The sequence below is a fragment of the Euprymna scolopes genome, chromosome 45 (assembly GCF_053919585.1).
Source record: "Euprymna scolopes isolate OS-2025 chromosome 45, ASM5391958v1, whole genome shotgun sequence".
NCBI lineage: Eukaryota > Metazoa > Mollusca > Cephalopoda > Sepiida > Sepiolidae > Euprymna > Euprymna scolopes.
In genome coordinates this window covers 40,297,344-40,312,225 of record NC_136526.1, presented here as the reverse complement: position 1 = coordinate 40,312,225, position 14,882 = coordinate 40,297,344, and the positions used below count along the sequence as shown (strand labels likewise).

At 32.0% G+C, this 14,882-nt stretch overlaps 2 protein-coding genes across 3 annotated transcripts in view; one reads left to right on the top strand and one right to left on the bottom strand.

The window, feature by feature from the left end:
* LOC145269486 (glycolipid transfer protein-like) overlaps positions 1-5,737 on the bottom strand; it is a 116,687-nt gene extending 110,950 nt beyond the window's left edge. Inside the window, exon 1 of the mRNA XM_080125211.1 lies at positions 5,536-5,737. The gene's annotated coding sequence lies outside the window, so the exon portion shown is untranslated. The remainder of the gene's footprint in view (positions 1-5,535) is intronic.
* The window catches only part of LOC145269485 (trichoplein keratin filament-binding protein-like), a 90,591-nt gene that overhangs the window by 12,442 nt on the left and 63,267 nt on the right, over positions 1-14,882 (top strand). Inside the window, exons 1-2 of one of the 2 annotated variants that reach the window (XM_080125210.1) lie at positions 7,987-8,104; positions 9,631-9,841. In XM_080125210.1, coding sequence (XP_079981336.1) covers positions 9,648-9,841 — 194 coding nt within the window. In that variant the 5' untranslated portion in view covers positions 7,987-8,104; positions 9,631-9,647. Of the gene's footprint in view, positions 1-7,986; positions 8,105-9,630; positions 9,842-14,882 lie in introns of those variants that run through there. The other variant, XM_080125209.1, reaches the window with a different exon arrangement.

Genomic DNA, 14,882 nt, shown 5'->3' with positions numbered 1-14,882 from the left:
TTTTTATTTATTTTTATTTATTTTTATTTATTTAAATTTTTATTTATTTAAATTTTTATTTATTTACATTTTTATTTATTTAAATTTTTATTTATTTAAATTTTTACTTATTTGAATTTTTATTTATTTAAATTTTTATTTATTTACATTTTTATTTATTTACATTTTTATTTATTTAAATTTTTATTTAAATTTTTATTTATTTAAATTTTTATTTATTTAAATTTTTATTTATTTAAATTTTTATTTATTTAAATTTTTATTTATTTAAATTTTTATTTATTTAAATTTTTATTTATTTAAATTTTTATTTATTTAAATTTTTATTTATTTAAATTTTTATTTATTTAAATTTTTATTTAAATTTTTATTTATTTAAATTTTTATTTATTTAAATTTTTATTTATTTAAATTTTTATTTATTTAAATTTTTATTTAAATTTTTATTTAAATTTTTATTTAAATTTTTATTTAAATTTTTATTTATTTAAATTTTTATTTATTTAAATTTTTATTTAAATTTTTATTTAAATTTTTATTTATTTAAATTTTTATTTATTTAAATTTTTATTTATTTACATTTTTATTTATTTACATTTTTATTTATTTACATTTTTATTTATTTACATTTTTTATTTATTTACATTTTTTATTTATTTACATTTTTTATTTATTTACATTTTTTATTTATTTACATTTTTATTTATTTACATTTTTATTTATTTACATTTTTATTTACATTTTTATTTATTTACATTTTTATATATTTTCATTTTTATTTATTTACATTTTTTATTTATTTACATTTTTATTTATTTACATTTTTATTTATTTACATTTTTATTTATTTACATTTTTATTTATTTACATTTTTATTTATTTAAATTTTTATTTATTTAAATTTTTATTTATTTAAAATTTTATTTATTTAAATTTTTATTTAAATTTTTATTTAAATTTTTATTTAAATTTTTATTTAAATTTTTATTTAAATTTTTATTTAAATTTTTATTTAAATTTTTATTTAAATTTTTATTTAAATTTTTATTTAAATTTTTATTTAAATTTTTATTTATTTAAATTTTTATTTAAATTTTTATTTAAATTTTTATTTAAATTTGTATTTAAATTTTTATTTAAATTTTTATTTATTTAAATTTTTATTTATTTACATTTTTATTTATTTACATTTTTATTTATTTACATTTTTATTTATTTACATTTTTATTTATTTACATTTTTATTTATTTACATTTTTATTTATTTACATTTTTTATTTATTTACATTTTTTATTTATTTACATTTTTTATTTATTTACATTTTTTATTTATTTACATTTTTTATTTATTTACATTTTTATTTATTTACATTTTTATTTATTTACATTTTTATTTACATTTTTATTCATTTACATTTTTATTTATTTACATTTTTATATATTTTCATTTTTATTTATTTACATTTTTTATTTATTTACATTTTTTATTTATTTACATTTTTATTTATTTACATTTTTATTTATTTACATTTTTATTTATTTACATTTTTATTTATTTACATTTTTTATTTATTTACATTTTTTATTTATTTACATTTTTTGAAACCATGTACAATGGTCTTCTAAAAATAATGCCTCCTATTTTTTTTTTTTTTTAACTAAAAATAAAAAGTTGAAGCGGTACGAAGACTGGAGTGCTACCATTTAAAACAAACGACCTTTTGTATTCCTAAATTTATTTTTCTACATAGTCACTACCATTCTTAATGCACTTCTGCCAGCAATGGGATGGTGTCTGTGCATGGGTGTCCAGAGTGTGTTTTGTTACTCACATCACTGTCGTCATTCTGAAATCAACAAACCCATCTCCTAATTGTGTTGACATCAACTGCATTGACTTCATAAACGTTCATTTTTAGGGGTCAATTAAATTTGATTTATTAAAATTGAAAATAGATATTGATATTAGATTAACCCCAGTTGACAGTACCTTCAGTGAAAAATGGTCTTATTCAGTCCCAAGAGGTCACTCTCTTCAGGAATTACCTTTTTTTCAGGCGGAGAGATTGGTTTATCACCAGTCGCCTTAGCTGTCTCTATCAAGGAATGTCGACGGGTTTGATCATTGGCAAATTTGGCAATCATCTAGTTTCTCTTTTTTGGTGGAGCCAGATTTCTCATTTAAAGCTAAGGTCACGTCTAAACTTGTTACCCTTGCAGGAGGTAGTTAAATAAACACTGGTACCTGTAATAAATGGATATCCAGAGGGTTTCAGGACTTACGCTGTCTGTTCAGAGTACTGACGGAAAATCTTGAATCTGTCACAGAATTGGCCGAAGCAGTTTACGGTTTGCAAATCACGAGAAAATGTAAAAAAGGTACATATCAATCAGTTGGGTTAGGATTATTTATTTTTTGTTAAAATTTAAATAAATTTCTCAAAAATAAAAGAAAATGAATCAACTTTCAAATCGTAAACTACTTCAATCATTTCCGGGACCAACATGGGATTTTCCGTAAGTATTAAAATCCTTTGGATATCCATTCATTTCAAGTACCAGCGCACTTTTTGCTTGGTTTGGTCGGCTCCACGGTTATCAGATCTCAAGTTTGAGTTGAGGGTCACTCAAATAGCACTTGTTTCGTAAGCTAACCCCAAACCTACTGAATTCAACAAGCCCTTTTGTCGGAAGGGACAATATTTCGGACTAAGTTGTAAAAGCTTTTTTTTTTTTTTTTTTTGGGTACTTCTACTCTTTATCGGTAAAACTGAAGACGCCATTTTATTTCACGCACCTGCCGTTAAAATCCAAGGGAGAAATCATTATTTTAAACTATGGCCGAAGCATGAAATAAATAACAAAAAAATTAAACTGGAGAAAACGATTGCTTCCGGAAAGAAGCAATTAACCTAAAATTAAATTAAATCTTTCCCGTTTTCATTAAATCGAAACATTTCAAATTAAACAATTATCGATATATGTTCTCTTTCACTTTATTTACTTTTTTTCATAGTTCTTTCCGGAAGTTTATCTAGTTTAATTTTTTTGTTTTTTCTAACTTCGGCCATAGTTTAAAATACTAATTTCTCCCTTGAATTTTAACGACAAGTGCGCGAAATAAGATGGCGTCTCCAGTTTCGGCGATAAAGTGTAGAAGCACCTTTGTTTGTAGAATTCCTCTGAGAGAGGCAAAAATTAAGTTACACCAAATAGACAGACCCAAATAAAAGCAGAAATCTTTAAGTCTCTATGCAAAAATATAAACGGTTTCAAGTATTTGAATCAGAAAAAATAAGATTATCATTTCTTACCCCCCCCACTCTTTTATAAAGATAATGTATTTATGTGCTTTATAAACTTGTTGTTTAGATTAAGCATAGAAGCTGTGTACGAACGCCGCTTTTGTATTCAAAATCGCTAGTGATAGTTTTTTTTTTGTTTGTTTGTTTTTGAACACGCTCCAGGCAAGGCGTGAAACCACTCGATGTTGTAAGAAATTTCTTTCTCACACACTCAATTTCCTCCCTGCAGAAACAAATGAATTCCACAAGCAAAAGCCATACCTTTAAACTCAAAATTTATTCACAAATAACAGCAATGAAAGTTCTTTGGTTCTGGTATAGTCCTTTTGCAAAACGGTGGCTAGATTTGCTCCCATAGTTCCTTTAGTTCGAATTCCTATTGTTGGAATGTTAGTTTGTTGTTCCTTTGGAAGGATTCATAAATCATCATGGTAAATTCGTCAGGAGTGATGGCGCTTATAATTAGGCATAATGTGAGCCCCACGGGACTCAAGATGAAATGAGATAAGATCCAATATTTGGAGAATAAACATGCAGAACAGTTCTTGAATGTCATCCTCAATTAGGATAAATACAGCAATATAAGTTGTCTATGCTTGTAGAGTTGTGGCCTTCGTTCACCAACTGTTTGGTGTCCATGAAGGAATTGTCTTGGCTGCCATCGGTGGCAGCCGTTGTGGTTCGAGTCTATCCCGTTGCCGAATTTCTCTTAGACTGAAAAATAATAGCATGATACAAAAAGTGCGCCAAGTCCAATCACCTGACATATTCAAATTTAAACCAATCACAGACCGGCTACTAGAACTGTGTGGCCGGCCTAAACAAGAAAGATGGCGGTTGTATATGGAATTTCTCACAATGTAAGGAGCTAACAAAACAAGATTTACATGTATTACATCGTCCCCTGTTTTGACGGAACACATTTTTTTATATATACTTTTTAGCCCCCCCCCCTCTCTCTCATATATATATATATATAAATTCAGGCTTGAGATATTCAAACGTAGGAACTAATGAACTCAACGAGGTTGTTAGAGTTCGATAACAAGAGCAAAATATTTTTTATTTATTCGAAGGTAAACAGTTACATTTGGTCGCTACAAACAGCCATCTGTTTCAGTCAATGAGACTTCTTCAGATGACCCTAAACCATTCGGTGTTATAGAAAAAACAAAACCTATAGAAACGCTATAGAAAAAAAAAAACCGAAAAGTGTCGCCTGACGAAGTCTCATTGACTGAAACAGATGGCTGTTTGTAGCGACCATAACTTTGTTACTCTATTTCTATAATGAGAGGCTTTTTAGTTTCCTTTCTTCTTCCTATACGGATTGATAATTTTTTTTCCACCTTTCCAGTTTGAGACGGTTTCTTTAACTTCACAGATTGAGACATTAAGTATGAACATTGGCGAAGCAAAGCATATTTTTTAAATTTTTTTATTCATTATTTTTGACGGAGGTGTCGTGTACACTCGGTTATAATCACGTCCACACACCAGTTTCCGTAAGATCTTCACCGAAGTTAAGCGATGTCCTGTATGGTCAGTATTTAGATGGGTGACCATTTGTAAATGTAAACTAGAAACCTTGATCCTAGCGACTTTGCAAAGCAAGGATCGGTGCCAATCTGTTAATACAAGCTGCCAATCCTGGACTCTCCCAGGCTTCACCTTCTCGCGCTTTGAGAAAGGGGATAGTTTATTATTAATCACAAGAAGGGGTGGCTCAAGCATTTTTGTTTTTGTGGATCAGAATACACTTTCTTTTTCGTGTTAGCTTTTCAATCCTTATCTTCCGACGATGTGTCATGTTCATGCGGTGGGGAGAGGGAGTTTAACTTTGTCCTCGTGGGGGAGACCAGTATAGTATGATTCGTTTGATCTGTACCCACCAGACACTAGCCGTTGATGAAAGTTTTTTTTTTTTTTTTTTAAATTCTCATCTTATATTTCGCAATGTTTCGGCCGATATAATCTTAGACCTTCTTCAGGTGTTTTTTTTTTTTTTTGTTCGAACTCTGGAACCTGAACAGAACTATTGCAGAGTTCGAAAAGACGTAACTGAAGAAGGACGGAGATTATATCGGCCGAAACGTTATGAATATTACGAAAATGAAAATAGTTGTCCAAATGCTACAAATTAATTTGTATTTACTCGGAGGCTTTGTTGCTTACGCGTGTGTACGAATCGAATATTAAAAAAAAAAATATATATATAGAATTCTACGTACCTTTTATTGTTTCAAAACTTTTGTATCACCGGCATTCATTTTAATATAAAATAACATATGTTCATATAAAAAGGTTGTAATAACTTAATAGTTGAAGAAAAAGTCAATGTTTTGGTCATTTAAGTTTTTTTTTCTTGAACGGCCATATTTGTTTATACGCACATGCGTGTTTACTGTTTCGCCTTCCTTTCTTTGAATCTTTTTCACAAAATTGATTTTTACTGTTCGTCTCTCTTTTTTTTTTTTTTTTTTTTTTTTCAAATTTTTTTTTTCGTTAAAGAGTTTAAAATAAAATTAGGTCGACCCAATCTTACCTATAATTATTTTGTTAGTTTCAGTTCTCTTTAATTCATGTGAATTAAGGATTAAAAAAAAAAAAACAAAAAAAAAAACAACATAACGGTTAAATTTTACCTTTTGCCCCCACGTTGCCAATGAAAATAATTCTTTTTCTTTCGTGATTACATGAACACGGGTTTGTATTACTGTACACATAGATTCGAAAAAGTTGTCAAAAAACAAATATAGAACAAATAAATGTTATCAAAGGCAAGATAAGTTACTTTTCTAACAAACTGGATATAATTTTCGTGTTTTTATTCAATTTAACATGTTTATTCAGCTCGAAAACCATACAGTGTTTAGCGATGTATTGGAAAATTCAAAATGGCGGCCGATTCTCTCTTTAACACGGTAAGTTTGGAAAAAGGTGTAATAAATAATAAACTAGACAAAATACTGTTAGAAATTCGCTCAATATATGTTACCGTGACATAACTTGACATATATTCGGTGGTTTTTAATAGTATTTTGTCTAGTTTATTATTTATAACACCTTTTCCTGAACTTACCGTGTTAACGAGAGATTCGGCCGCCATCTTGAATTTGCTAATACATCGGTAAACACTGCATGTTTTTCGAGCTGAATAAACATGTTAAATTGAATAAAAACACGAAAATTATATCCAGTTTGGTAGAAAAGTAACTTATCTTGCCTTTGATAACATTTATTTGTTATATATTTGTTTTTTGACAACTTTTTCGAATCTATGTGTACAGTAATACAAACCCAAATTGGCACCATTTTTAAATCTTTGGGTTAAGTTGTCAAAAAACAAATGTATAACAAATAAATGTTATCAAAGGCAAGATAAAATACTTTTCTATCTAACTGGATATTTAAAAAAAATTTTTTTTTATTTTTATTTAATGTAACATCTTTATTCAGCTCGAAAAACACACTACCGGTGTATTGGAAAATTTTAAATTGCGCCTGACTCTCTTGAAGTTTGGGTAAATGAGTTAAAAAATAAGAAAATACTGTTAGGCTGACATTGAGTTTCATTAAAAAAAAATTTTTTTTTTACATGGAGGTCACCACTTATCAAGACCCAGAAGCCACTCGGGATAAGGGTTATTGTGTGTACAGTAATCAATGGGATAGTATCGTAGTAGTAATAGTTAGTATCGGAGATTTGATAAATTGTCATTACTTAAGGGGGCGGTTCACCAGGAATTTGTTTATGTTGGACTTGAAAACATCCAAGTTGAAGTCAGGAGGGAAACAGGCAAGAGGCAGAGAGTTCCACAGGTGTGCAGTTCTAAGAAAGAAGCTTTGTTCATGGAATCTACGTTTTGATTTAGGCACAGACAAAGAGTGGGGAAAATTGACAGTGGTTTCAGCTAGTTTATATGTCACGGTAAGATATTGAGCGAGTTTATAACAGTATTTTGTATAGTTCTTTGTTTTAACTAATTTTCCCAAACTTACCATGTTCAAGAGAGAGTAGCGCGTCATTTTTGATTTTCCAATACATCAGTAAACACTGCACTTTTTTTTTCGAGTTGAATAAACATGTTACATTAAATAAAAACACTAAAATCTTATCTAGTTAGATAGAAAAGTAACTTATCTTACCTTTAATAACATTTATTTGTTATATTTCTTTTTTTTTTTTTGGTGACAACTTTTTCGAATCTGTGTATAGTAATACAAGCTGAAATTTTTAAAAATTAATTTTTGGGCTTTTTGTAGTATAGACAACATAACGAAAACGTGAATAACAAACACACACACATATATATATATATATATATATATATATATATATATATATATATATATATATATATATAAACTATTGGAATATCCTGGCCAAATCACCGATATATATATAAAAAAAACAAAAAAAAAAAACGTCTGCGTACATTAAACTTAAACACTGAACCGGAACTCGAAAACGAAATGAAACAAAATTTATTACCAGAAAATGTATTTTCCCTGTTATTATGTTAGTAAGAACGAATTACTATTTCGTTACTAAAATAAAATAAAACGAAAGTAAATATCTTTTTCGTAATAGGCCAAAACCACTAGGTGTGTCAGAAATTTCGTGAAAATAGTGAATAATTCCACCCCATCTTTCCAAGCTTATAACTCCTCGAAAAATGTAATTCAAGCCCTAATTTTTTTTTTCAATTAAAGGAGCAAGGACCAAGATTCCATTAAAGAAAAGAAAAAACAAATAACGTGGTTTAAAAAAAAGGTTTTAAACTTCAAACTTTACAGGTAAAATTCTAAAAAACACTACGTTTTTTTTTTTTTTGTTGACTAAATTATTTATTGACCTTTACTCTTCAATTTGTGAGTAAATTAATTATTTACTTTTTAATAGAAACTTGAAAATGGGGGGGGACGTGAATTTAAAAAAAAACGTTTGTCTAAAATATTATATTTGGTTTATGGGAAAGAACATAAAATTTCACATTGACCCTGAAAATATCGTAAAAATAGAATCAATAGAAAAATTTTGATAGATTTTTAAAGTTTAAAAATTGAAAAATATTGAGTTCGGAAAATTCATTACGGTTTAAAAAAAAAATATTTCTATTACTTTTAAAACAACTTTAATAGTTTATTTTGGGAGTATAATCCATAAAGAAAATAAACAACCCACTTTTAAAAGAGAAATTACGAGATTTTTATATTTTATTCGCAGTTTCGTGTTGGGGGTGTCAAAAATTCCTACAAAAATTCTGATACACCTACACAACCACCCATCAAGAATCACTTTGGTTCAAATTCTGTAGAAGTTATCAACATTTTAAAGTGTTTGACAAGTATTGCTGGTGTAGGTGGAATTTGACAATACTTGTAGAACATTACGTTTTCAACAGATTTTGTTTTCGTTTTAACTCAATAGACTTGAAACTACTTCACTTGGAAGTTTTCATCCTCTTGGAACTTTATCTACATATCTATAAAAGTGAAATTGCCTCTGTGTGTGTATATTTCTCTACCAAACTACTCTGTCAATTTTCTGTCTACAGACTCATCTCAGGTGATTTCCATTAAAAAAAAAAAAAAAAAAAAGTTGAAAATGTAAATACTTTTTAATATCTTTTTTGCCAATAAAACAATGTATTCATTCTATTCACTCTTACACAAATACTAAGTAGCTTTTTTTCTTTTTCTTTTTCCATGGAATCTCAAATATTTTCCTAAATCATAAAGCGATAGAAGCTAGGTAAAACTGGAAATTGCCGTAGCCAGGTATCGACACCACTCAAAGAGGTCGTATATTTGAATTCATCAAACTACTGTTCTCATCTTGAGTGTGATTTCCATGTTTTGGTGGATGTAACCTCCGACCGTCTTCAGGTTTATTTTGTTGAACTTGGGAATATTTCTGTGAAACTTAGGAATCTGGATGAAATTCCGAACAGTACCATTTATTTACTTCATGGTGGTAGCATGCTCTTGTTCTGTCAGCCATGACTGGATAGAGGTCTTAAGTAATTTGTAATTGTATTTTTTGGTTGCCTACACTGAGAATTGAACCTTCAGTAGAATATCACTTTTACAATTGATTTTTTCCAAGTCCTCTAACCACTGTGCCATGGGTCCTTGTGAGTTTAACAGAAACATTCCAGAGTTCAACAAGATACATCTGAAGAAGGTTGGAGGTTACATCAGCCAAAACGTTGTGAAATTAATACAAAATGAGAACAGTAGTCTGATTAATTCAAATATTAAAAATTTTTGTTTTAAGCATTTTTTTCTTTCTTTTTCATTTTTTTTTTTTGTCTTCCTAGGTTGAGTTTGTCATGCAATGGCCCTACCTACTCTAGTCACTCGACCATGGTCACGTGGCCATGATTTTCAGCAGAGGGCCCGGAATTGGCGCCGTATCAAGGAGGAAAATTACCGCCAACAGTGGGATGATGCGAGTAACTTTTTCCAACGAGAAGACGAGAAAGTTAGGAAGATCCAGAAGTGGACCTCGGACGATTTTTACAGACGTAGGTCAGTCGAGTTGACAATGGTCTATTTTCTCAATATTTTAAAAACTTTTATTTTTCTTGTAATCCTGTAGTGAAATTAAAGAAACTGTTCTTAATTTATTTTTCCTAAATGTGTCTGTCATTTCAGAAAGATTTTCTTTCAGAAAAATCTACGATAACAGAAAAAAAGAAACAGAAAGATTTAGATTTTAAAAAAATCCAGAAGGTCCTATAACTTTCAAGATCGAGAGGATTCTAGAATATTCTAATACTGAATGCCTCTCTCGATAGAAAGAGGTTTTCGTACTAACTCAGTAGTTGTTGCTTTGTTGACGTAAGGTGTTCAACCTCAGCTCTTGTGTGATTCCAGGGTTATAAATCCATCCAAAAAAATCCTTTTTAAAACCGTCTGGCAACAAAAGGTAACTTCTTTCAAAATATTTCTCGAGGAGGTGGAGGGGGGGGGGGCATAAATATTACAATTTTGAGATTCTCTTTATGTGAATAATCATACTACTCGGTGTACTCTGACCCCCCTCCCCCTTTTAATAACTTCATCACCCTCCGTTAGTGTTCTGACTTCATCAGCTTAAGTAAAAATAAAAATTTTTGGTTTTTCACTGATATTAAATGTTTTTTGTTAAGTAAATCTTATACTTAAATTTATTTCCTGTTCTCGTTTAATTTCGTATTTTGTTATATATTTAAGAGCGATGAGATGATTCCGATACAATTACAGATTCCGATACAATTACCGATTCCATACTAAATTCCTGATTCTGATACAATTACCGATTCCATACTAAATTCCTGATTCTGATACAATTACCGATTCCATACTAAATTCCTGATTCTGATACAATTACCGATTCCATACTAAATTCCTGATTCTGATACAATTACCGATTCCATACTAAATTCCTGATTCCGATACAATTACCGATTCCATACTAAATTCCTGATTCCGATACAATTACCGATTCCATAATAAATTCCTGATTCTGATACAATTACCGATTCCATACTAAATTCCTGATTCCGATACAATTACCGATTCCATACTAAATTCCTGATTCCGATACAATTACCGATTCCATACTAAATTCCTGATTCCGATACAATTACCGATTCCATACTAAATTCCTGATTCCGATGCAATTACCGATTCCATACTAAATTCCTGATTCCGATACAATTACCGATTCCATACTAAATTCCTGATTCCGATACAATTACCGATTCCATACTAAATTCGTGATTCCGATACAATTACCGATTCCATACTAAATTCCTGATTCCGATACAATTACCGATTCCATACTAAATTCGTGATTCCGATACAATTACCGATTCCATACTAAATTCGTGATTCCGATACAATTACCGATTCCATACTAAATTCCTGATTCCGATACAATTACCGATTCCATACTAAATTCCTGATTCCATACTAAATTCCTGATTCCGATACAATTACCGATTCCGATACAATTACCGATTCCATACTAAATTCCTGATTCCGATACAATTACCGATTCCATACTAAATTCCTGATTCCGATACAATTACCGATTCCATACTAAATTCCTGATTCTGATACAATTATCGATTCTGATTCTTTATAAATCTCTAAATATTTAACTATAGTTATTTTTTGCTGATTACTGTAAAAAAAAAACGTGTTAAATGTGCATATATTTTCTCAAACATAAAAACACTCTTGTGCGGTGAGATGATCTATAAATTTTAGTTTTAGTTTAAAATCACTAAATACAGGATGGCACGATAACTAAATACAGGATGGCACGATAACTAAATACAGGATGGCACGATAACTAAATACAGGATGGCACGATAACTAAATACAGGATGGCACGATAACTAAATACAGGATGGCACGATAACTAAATACAGGATGGCACGATAACTAAATACAGGATGGCACGATAACTAAATACAGGATGGCACGATAACTAAATACAGGATGGCACGATAACTAAATACAGGATGGCACGATAACTAAATACAGGATGGCACGATAACTAAATACAGGATGGCACGATAACTAAATACAGGATGGCACGATAACTAAATACAGGATGGCACGATAACTAAATACAGGATGGCACGATAACTAAATACAGGATGGCACGATAACTAAATACAGGATGGCACGATAAGTCTTGCACTAAAGAAAACAACACTACAGCTTTATTTTAAAACTTTTATTGAAAAATCAATTCAGGTAACTTGATTATGTAGTAGAGCTGACATCTAGTCAATGTAGCCGCCTTCAGCCTCAATCACTGCCTCGATATGGGTCAGGAACTGGAAGCATGCCTTTTCCACAAGCGTTGACGGGAGCTCGGCGAATACTCGGCAGATGGTGGCAATCAGGCTGGCTTTGGTGTTGTGGGAGGTCATGTTGGTGATGTTCTCGACGTATGACCAAATGAAGTAGTTCAACGCGTTCAGGTCAAGGGAGGAGGTGGTATCAGTGAGAGAAGGGTACAAAGTCATAACGCTCCTTCTGGAACCAAGCCTGGGTCACTTTGGACCTACGGGTCGGTGCTAAATCCTACTGCCACACCCAGGGTCTGCCAGTGACCACTTGATTGCACCAGAGGATCACCACACTCTTCAGCACATCCAAGTATACTTTGGTGTTGACTTTTAAGCCGACTTTGATGATGTGAGACGGCATGATGTGGCCCTCACTTGAAACTACACCAAAGACCATAACCATGGCTGGAAACTTTGTTTTCATCACCCTGGGCATGTCCCTAATATTCGTGGCGATCCAGCGATGCATTTTAAGGGTGTTGGTAATGGTCCTGTTGTCATAACTTGGATTGGTAATTTTTTTATTTATTTTATTTATTTTTTTTTACAAGGTGGTCACCACTTATCAAGGCCCGGAAGCCACTCTGAGATAAGGGTAAATTGGGTGTACAGTCCGTTAATGTTGAGATTTGATAAAGTGTCTACTTAAGGGGACGGTTCATCAGGAATTTGTTTATGTTGGATTTGAAGACATCCACGTTGTAGTCAGGTGGGAAACAGGCAGACAGAACAGAGTTCCACAGGCGTGCACTTCTAAGAAAGAAGCTTTGTTCATGGAATCTACGTTTTGATTTTGGCACAGACAAAGAATAGGGAAAATTTTTGACAGTAGTTTCAGCTAGACGGGTGTTTTTTGTGAAAGATCGGCGAAGTGGGGACCAGAGATTGGAGCTCAGACGAGCACCTGCCATGGAAGTAACGATAAAACAAAGACAGGCTCGCAACGTCTCTCCTGTGGGAGAGAGGTTGCAGGGAAAAGAAAAAGGCATCCCCCACTAAGCCACGAAGCCTATTTTGTACTCTGTCAAGGCAGGATAGGCTGTTTTTAGCAGCTCCTGCCCAGATATGGCAACAGTACTCCATCTTTGGACGTACTTGGCTTTTATATAAGTAGAGAATTGCATCAGTAGTGAGATATCTTCTGGAGCGGTAGAAGGATTCTACCATTTTTCCAGTGACCTTGGCAATAAACTTGATGTACGTGTTCCATTTCAGGTCAGGAGTAAAGGTCAGGCCTAGAAGCTTATCAAAGCATGGAGCTTCCCCTAGTCGAGAGCAATCCATTTCAATTGATGCCAGATGAGGATCAGAGCGTTGTTGATGCAAAGATAGGAGCTTGGTTTTAAATGCATTAAAAGTAACCAGCCACCCCTTCTCCCACTGTACCACGCGCTCGAGATCAGAGGAGAGAGAATCAAAGAGAACTTTGTCATTTACAGCCTTTGATGTGTTGCCATAGATGGTTGTGTTATCAACATAGATGTCAACGAATGATTTAAGTATGTGTTTTGGGAGATCATTGATGTAGATCATGAAGAGAGTTGAGCCCAGGATGGACCCCCTGAGGGATTCCAGCATTAAAGCACTTCTCTTTAAGGCAACGCTTAAAGTTTTGTAAGTATGGGGGCACGTTCTGGTTGAAGCTTTTTCAGCACTATAATTGGAATACCGTCAGGGCCAGTTGCTTTACTGGAATCAAGGTTCTTGATTAGCTTGGCGACCTCCCGCACAGATATTGGTATGTTGCATAGCGTGTTGTCTGTTATAGAAGGAAATATGTGAAGTTGATGGCCTTCGTCGTGTAGGGTAGAATTAGCTGCAAAGTTCTTGGCAAATAGTTTAGTCTTGTCTGATGCTGACGAGATGACCTCAGGTCCATTGATAATGGTTGGCATAGAATGCACGCTTCTGTTCAGGATCCTGTTTGCTATTTGCCAAAACTGGTGGAAACCAAGCTACTGCTCAGCTACTTTGGATTTAATGGACTGAGCATATAGCTCTCTTGCATTTTTTATTACTCTTTTACAGTGATTGCTGGCAGTCCTGAAAGCAGTTTTAGTCACAGTGCATCTATTACGTTGGTAGCTTTGGAAAAAGTGATTTCTATGCGCGATGGCAGCAGCACGTTCTGGGGAGAACCATGGCTAGCTGTTAGGTTTTTGTTGGAATTTTTTGGATGGTATGAATCGGTCTATGCCTACAATAAACCATTCGGTCAGGTCTGATACTATGGAGGACACATCCTTTTTAAACATGGAATGTAGGGGTAGATCAGATATAAATGTACGGAAGCTATCCCAGTCAGCCGTAGATATACTGTACGGTGGAGAGGTACATCTGAAGACTTATTGTATTTCGTTTTTATCTTAACTGAGTGGTCAGAAGATCCCAGAGGAGACAGAATGGAACATGAACAAAGCTCAGGGGAAGTTGTGAGAAAAAGGTCTAGAAGGCTAGCATACTGACCGGAAGTATTGGGCACATGGGTGGGTTTGTGAACAATCTGAATGAGGTCATAGGCAATGGCGAAATCATGACAGAACCTCCCCTCATCATCTGTCTTGTTTGAGTGGGTCAGCCATTCCACATTGTGGACATTGAAGTCACCACAAACGTGGATGATAGCCGAAGGATGAGTAGACAGGATGTGGTCAATTTTCTCAGATATGCTCTGAAAGATAGTAACTCTGATGTTGTGGGGGCGATAGAGGGCAAATATA